Source organism: Monopterus albus, unplaced genomic scaffold (genome assembly GCF_001952655.1).
Source record: "Monopterus albus unplaced genomic scaffold, M_albus_1.0 scaffold412.1, whole genome shotgun sequence".
Classification (NCBI taxonomy): domain Eukaryota; kingdom Metazoa; phylum Chordata; class Actinopteri; order Synbranchiformes; family Synbranchidae; genus Monopterus; species Monopterus albus.
In genome coordinates, this window is record NW_018128292.1 from 1,202 (window position 1) to 9,063 (window position 7,862).

At 39.6% G+C, this 7,862-nt stretch overlaps 1 protein-coding gene across 1 annotated transcript in view; it reads right to left on the reverse strand.

The window, feature by feature from the left end:
- Positions 1-695: 695 nt before the first annotated feature.
- LOC109951833 (structural maintenance of chromosomes protein 3) overlaps positions 696-7,862 on the reverse strand; it is a 19,991-nt gene continuing 12,824 nt past the window's right edge. Inside the window, exons 20-24 of the mRNA XM_020586550.1 lie at positions 5,362-5,513; positions 5,003-5,161; positions 3,350-3,457; positions 2,899-3,007; positions 696-1,075 (exon numbers count right to left, since the gene is read on the reverse strand). Coding sequence (XP_020442206.1) covers positions 711-1,075; positions 2,899-3,007; positions 3,350-3,457; positions 5,003-5,161; positions 5,362-5,513 — 893 coding nt within the window. The 3' untranslated portion in view covers positions 696-710. The remainder of the gene's footprint in view (positions 1,076-2,898; positions 3,008-3,349; positions 3,458-5,002; positions 5,162-5,361; positions 5,514-7,862) is intronic.

Genomic DNA, 7,862 nt, shown 5'->3' on the forward strand with positions numbered 1-7,862 from the left:
GTACCCTCCTGCAACTATTTGTCAAACATCATGCTGCCTGCCCTGTACACCTAGTGCTGAATGGCAGTTTAGGCAGAAATAAATCACTTTGCGGTTATTAGTTACAACTTAGCAAGGAAAAGGGAGCACTTAGAGTCATTGCCACGTGAAACAGACTACATTGAGATCTAAATGACACTCACAAAATGATTTATTGTGCAGCCCTAATGTCAAACTAAATTCAATCAATTTATTTAAGGTCATGATGCTGTGCTAAAAGATATATGACTACAACATGGAAACAAACCGGTCCTAATTTCTGGCACCATAATAATTTTCCTTCAAAACACCTCAAAGCTGCACTAATCCTTTTTGTACCAACAACTGCTCAAAGAACTACAGTATGTGTGAATGTGACAATCCCACAGGGAATTATTACCCTCTGCAAGTCCTCTCAGTTCTACAGTGTTACAGAATCCCTTGGCTCATTGTTCTGATTTAATAGGTTTTTTTAATCCCCAGTGCTCCCTTTAATATCATTCAACCTTGTACATGCAGTTGTTTCTGAAGAAAAAAACAAAAACAAAAACATCCCTGATGATCAATGTTTGCTACCTGCCCAGCAACAAATGGCAGACAAAGATAGAGACAAGCTGTCTCAGCAGCTAAAGACCAAGCCATTTCTCTCAGGAGCAGGTGGACAGCCAGCAAGAACAAAAAGAAAATCCATATTAAACAATGACACTGTAACACTGTACCTCTGAATGATGCTGCTGCTGGCTGCCAAAGAACTGAAACCTAAAAGCCAGAAGGCAACAAGTCTCATCATTAAGCATATACCAGTGTACCTGTTTGAGCGTGAGGGTCTGGTACTTCTCAAAGGCCTCCTGAGGCAGTGAGCCCAGCTCTCTGATCTTCTTCATGCACTCCTCTTTCTTCTTGAGCAGCATGCCCTGTCTATTGGTCATTTTCTCCAGCTCCTTGGTGTCATGGTTGATGGCGTCATTCTGCTCTTTCTCTATGATCTTCCAGCGCTCCATGCTCTTTATGTGGTCCTTGATCTCTGCCTCTGTCTTATCAATTAGGGCATCCAGATCTGGGAAAGACAGTCACAAAACTATTAAATAACGCATATGGTATTATAAGATAAACAAAAATAGCTGAATAGAGCATAATATGTTTCATATTTTTGATTCCTCAAAGCCACTGTTTGGCTTGATGGCAGCTTTGCACATTACTAGCAGTCTACTGCTTCATGAGGTTGTCACCTGGAGCGGTTTTTGATTAACTAGTGTGTCTTGTCAAAAGTAATTTTTTGCATAATTTCTTGTTTATGTGTTTGAGACCATCAGTTGTGTTGGAATAAAGAAACCAGCCCTACTGTAGTAAACCATAATATGGCAAGAACCGACAGTCCATTACTTTAACAAATGAAGGTCAGTCAGTTTGGAAAGTCTCAAGAACTTCCAAAGTTTCTACAAGCGCAGTTGAAAAGCCATGAAATGCTGTGATGAAACTGGTTCTCGGTAGGACCGCCCCCAGAAAAGAAGACCAAGAGTGACCTCCGCTGCACAACTCATTAAAGTTGCCACCCTCGGAAACCATTAATTAACAGCACCTCAGATCAGAACCCACATTAGTGCTCTTCAGTCTCTCTCACACATCTCTCACTTTATGAAGAGAGACAAGAGATTTAGATTATTCTCTGAATCATAAATGCCAAATTGACATGCAAAAACTTTAGAAAAAAAAAGAACTGAATATAACAACTCCTTAAGAATAAGGCAGTCCTGTGAATGTCTTTAATAAGTCTGTGACAGTGTTTAAAAATGAATGCATGCAATTAATTCTATTCAGGAACAAGTGCTGTCTGATAACTGCTCTCTATCAACCCCGTTTCAATTGGCAGCGCAAGAACATTTATACAACAGTGTGACCAGGCCAACTTTGGAAGAACACATTCAAATTGTGAGCCAAGCATATTACAGCAATTCTCGCCATTTGCTGACAGTGCCAACACAATAAGGGTGGGCTACAGTTTCTCAATTTAGATTCACATGTGGCAGCAAATTGGCTCCGATACATAATAAATTAATGAAGGTTAGAGATACCAGATAAAGACAACACTGTTTTGTTTGTTGCTTGAAAAGATACCCAGCAATATGGCTACAATATGGTACTGCATTTAAGATTGTATAACTATACTTTTATACATCTCCATTTAGAAGCTGTTTCTAACATGCTTTGTTTTATTTTTTTCCTTGCCACATTATGGTGCTGGCCCTCAAAGGTGGTTCACAGATTGTTCTAGTGTTTTTATTAACTGTGATCACAACAACTATAGCTGCAGTTTCCAGTTGCCACTCCAACACATTGTGGTGAAGCATCACATTTAGTTATATTTATAAATGTCTGTCTCGTGTAAAACTACACTGTCTAATAAAACATCCACTAGACCTTGAAATAATAAAAAAATAAATAAATAAAAATCACAAACACTCAAACACATTTTAAATGGACAGGCAGTGTTTTGGTTATGTCACTGTGCTCACCCAAGTTAAGAGTACTGATTTGACAAAGCAAGCTGAAAACAACTCCAAATATGTTTGCTGCCTGTGAACTCTTTTTTTTTTTCAGCTGTTAATTTTTTTTCTCAATTCAACTTTATGTCCTGAAGATGCATATTCACATTTAATCAAGGCATTCAATTTCCACTGGGAACCATCACCCATAATAAAGCTATGCTGCTGGAACAGTGTTGCTGGAAGGACCGGGACATATATTTAGTTTAAGGGTCCCTAAGGGGAAATGCTTCTCAGTTTGTGCTGATGCTAATAGTTCACCTTCTGGTCACAAGCAGGCTTCTATAAAATCCAGGCCACTGTCTGCACTCAGATGTGTCTTTAGGACACTGCGTACCTTCTGATCGAGCCAAGGTTTCTTTGACACGTTTGTTGATGCCATCTAGCTCTGATGTTGTGGCTGTGAGCACTGTGCCTCCCTCAGTCTCTCGCAGCTCATTTAGCTCCTGTATCAATGCAAATTAGGTCACATCAAAAAGAAGGTCATGAAAATTCAGTCACCCCTCTTCTGACTTGCATAAATCAAAGTCAAAATCAAAAACTCAACCCATTTACAAGAGCACATAATTTCAACACATTACATTAATTAAATCCTCTAACAGTTGCAAATGAAAAAAAATTATTTGCATGTTAATGCAAGTGATGATGTATATTTCACTAACAATTAGAAAAAGAACAACATAGCAGTTAAAGATAAATGTAACATTATGTGATAAAAAAAAAATAATATTCTGCATGCAGAGCTGTTATTATGAGACTTTTCCAGGGAGTTTCAAAGGATGGCGTACCTGCTCCACTTGGTCGTAACGCTTCCGTAAGTTCTCATTGAGATACGTTTCCACTCTGGTCATAATGCCCTCCAGCTTAATTCTCTCATTCAGTAACTGTCTATTGTCCTGTAGGAGGGTAAAGGGATCAACCCAACACAAAAAAGGTTAGTCCTGTCAAGTGTAGACAAACAAGCCTTTAGTACACTCTCAGCAACTCAATATGTAAAAGTGCTCAACAGTTTTTCTGGGTCTCTTTCTCAGATTGAACTAATCTGTTGCACAGGGAAGCAACGTGAAAATGCGAGAAATGCCTACAAATTTATTAAAAATTAAAAACGTATATGTATTATTTACAAAAGTATTCAGACTCGGGAAGTGACGGTCTAAATTGTGGTCAGGGCACAAAGCAAGTCAAGAAGTCCAAGTAACTAAGTAAATGTCCGAGATAAAACAGTGGTGTGGCATAGATCCTGGATTAACTGACATTTTTACCGCCATTTAAAATTAAATCTACAACACAAAGTGTGAAAAAAGTGAAGGGGTCTAAATACTTTCTAAAGCTGCTGTATATCTAAAAAGCCAATTTAATTAAATCCACCATAGGCAACTTAACTGGAGGTGCCCTGATGTGACAACAATATCCACTTTTCACTCTACACAGAACAAAAGTATTACTAAAACTGAAGTAGTTTCTAATTAATGCCTGTTACATCTGCAGTTATCTCTAAACTACATATACCACTCGTCACTGTACAGTCAAAAATGGCACACTACCACCCTGTGTGTGTATTCAATTATGTCCAGAAATATGCCACATAACTAACAAAACTCATGAATACCAAACCAAGTGTACAACATAATTCGATAACTACAATGCTGCAGAACTCTACATAAAAGGCTTCATGCTGTGGGGGTGGAGTTGTTGTGTAATGATAGCGAGAATGGCTGAGAGTTCATTGAGGTGAGAGCTGAGAGCAGCTGGAAGTGAAAGAGGGTGCAACACTAGATCACGGGAACATCCCACACACAGCTGCTGCCTGCTGCTCTCACCTTAGTCAGATTATTTGAATACACTGGGAGGTGGAGGAGAGAAAACAAACAACAAAATGCAGGTAACAGGCATATTCTCTGAACTACATGTGACCATTTGGAGGGTGGTGCATGTTCCAGCTATTTCAGCTTAACTAATTATTTCTACAAAGGATTCTGGTCCAACCGGGGGGGGTCTGAAACACTGTGTGAAAGGAGAACAAACAGATGACAGGTTCCTCCTCCTAGTCCACACACCACATCATGGTGAAAAAACTGAAAATTGGGGCTTATTGTTGCCCCACGGAACAGAGTCCTAAAACTCAAATATCATAGTTTAGTCACCTAAATCTTCAAATCTAAATTAATAACTTGATTTTACCAAAATCTTACATTTATAAACTATGCAAGCAGCAGCCTCCTCCGTCTAATGCTACTCACAGGCAGCCTTTTTGAGATTGGTTTTAAATTGCTGCTCTAGGGAATTCAATGGAAAGTAGTTTGTGGTACTGAAACACGTTGCCACAAAACTAAAACAAAAAACAAAAAGAGACATCTTTACTGGGGACAGAAATCCCCAGTCAGTTGTTTCATGATGTGAGAAACTGCTAGAGCACATATCTGTCCCCTCCTGCTCCTAACCTGCTGGAGCTGACGGATCTCATCATTGAGGTCATCTACACGCCTCTGGTCCTCCAGGCTGAGTTGAGAGAGCAGATCTGTACCCAGCTCAGCCCTCAGAGACTCCCTAGTGGACTCCATGGCATGAAGGCTGGCTTCCAGACTTTGGAGACTGCGTTGCTGGGAGGAAGCAGAGGGAGAAAAGACAGACATCAGTGGATAGTAAATATTGCATGTGAAGTGGAAACAGGTTGCACCCGCAGCTTAGATCATGCAAAACAAAGAATTTTCAATCCAATCAGGTCTTAATGACCATGACTCCTGGGGGCTTGTATACGAGTTCAAATTATGATGCTGAGACAAATTCAGTGCATGCCCACCTTAGGCATGAACGTCTTCTCAGACTGCTGCCTCTTCTCCTTCAGCATCTTCATCTCTGACAGAATACTATCTCTGGATGCCTTGAACTTCCTCTGTTGTGTTTCAATCTGCTGCATCTGGTTCATCAGTTGGTCAATCTCATTGTTGATGCGTGCAGACAGCATTAAGGAAGTATGACGCCAGTGAGGGATGAGCGTTTTTTCTGTGGTTCTTTCACTAAATCAATTTTCAAGTTGAGCTGACATCTATCTTCATCTCATCTTGTCTAGTGTACAATTAAACATATTACCTCTGTTGTTCTGCATAAGAATATGAGTGCACACTGTATTTACCTTACCAGAAACTTGCATTGCTGAAGAGGTGGGACATCAAAAAAAGAAAAGCATTGTGCCCAAATGAACACAAGACAAAAGCAAACCCATTTTGGAAGAAGCTCGTGCCGTTAACAAATAAAGTTATGGGACAGTTTGCAGGCTTTCAAGTGCAACCCAGAGCGCATCAATAATGTGACTGGGCTTAGAAAGGAGCACTGTGACATCACCGATGTCCAGGCAGAGGATTAAGAAGGGCTCCACACAGTCATCATTAAGCTAATTTAAGAGATAGGTTTATTGATTTTGCAGGACTGCAATATTCTTCTGGGCCTGAAAGGTTTAACGGGACTCAATAAACACAGAGGCCAATCAATCTGCTGATTCAAAAGGGCTACTGAAAGTCAAAGGCCCAGAGCAGACTAAGAAAACATAAGTTCAGACTAGAGATCGCAATTTTCTTGGCCATATTCTGATGTTTTTCAAGTCTAACCTGCCAATTCCAATTTTCTTTTGTTCTAAGAACTGTAACCGACAATTTTGTAACTTTTCTTTAATGAAAAACGAAATTGTAATAAAAATAAAACATTCAAGTTTTACATTCCCCCCCCCCCCTTTTTTTTTTTTACAATCCAACTAAAAATGAAGTGCAACATTTGTACTTCTCCAAATATAAACAGATGCAACAAGCAACAGAAACAGAAGAATGTCTGTTAACAACAGTCCCACTGAGCACACAGTTCTTTTTGAAGTGTGTGTAGTTTGTATTTGCCGTTTTACAGCGGGTTTGGTTACACTCTACATATACAGGAATTTCATGTGTAGCCAGTAATTCCCTCATTGTGTACTATTTGTTTTGGTTTCCCCTTCTTCAAGGTGTTTCTGTAAGCTCCTCTGTGTTTGTGTACCAAGCACTTCCAATGCCCAGTAAAGACACGAGCACAAGCTTCGTTTGACATACACACAAAATGCTTTGCGCTGTGCAGGCTATGCTTTTACCTCTCCACACTGAAAGCGTTTTAAATGATTTATAAAAGAGAAACTTGCATTAATGACCACTTTCACATACCCCAGTCAATAACAGTTATGAGCAGTCAAAACACAAGTGTACTGCATGACCTCATCACATTAGTGCAATGTGGTGCTGGTGGCAAAGCAAAGATGGCAACTTAAAATAGAAGGGATAGGTGAGGTCCATCAGCGTAATCTCATGCTTATCGACAGGGCAGAGGCAGAGGGTGAACAACAAGAGGCTTTTAAATAACAGATTTATTCTCCGAGTCACCACTGCAGGAGTGAAGGATGAGCGTGATGTTACTGGCTCAGCCATTGGTTTCCCTTGCCTACACACTACTGCCTGTGAATGACAAGCAACACATAATCACACAGGTGTGCAAACACACAGATAATCATGTCTGGGTGGAAGTGACCATATCCACAAACATGTATAGGTAAACACAAATCCTCTCTGATCTGACTACTTTGCCTTCCTGAGTTGTCCAGCAGTGAGTAATGGCTCTGGTCAATATGACCTAACATGCACTATAATCCTTCTTGACCTGCTTAGACCCTCTCATTACATCTAAGCCAGCATCCTGCTGACATGCAAAACACAGGCTCAGCCATTTCACATCAACCTGCAAATGATGATGGCAGTAATGAAGAATCCCTAGATAAAGGAAAGGCTTCTATGCACTGTACATTGCCACATCAATTGAAGTATTTCTCTATCAACAGAGGATGACTGTGTGAAGGGAATCTTTTTACACCAACATTTGTTGTTTCCAACATACTTGGTAGCTGATACAACTAATATGCTTCCTTCTCCATTTCTCCAATAGTGGGTGTGGAGTGCCAATATCAGAAGTGCCTACAGTTTATCATACCTGCTGTTTTATTTCAGTATATTCCAGACACCATCAAGCTAAACATTGCCTTGCACTTGAAAAACAAGTAAAAAGAATATGTCAACAGAAAATCTAGTTTAATCTTAAAACCATCATTTACTATTTCAGAAAAACCTGCAAAAACTGAATAACCTGCCTGGAACTGTTACAAGAAGACTGACTAGCTCTATCAAATGTTTGTGTTTCATAATATTTCTAAAAGAAAGAAATCTATTTCATTAAACTGGAAATGTACAATTCATTTTCAAATGTAGAAACATTTCTCCAAATGTCACCTACTCT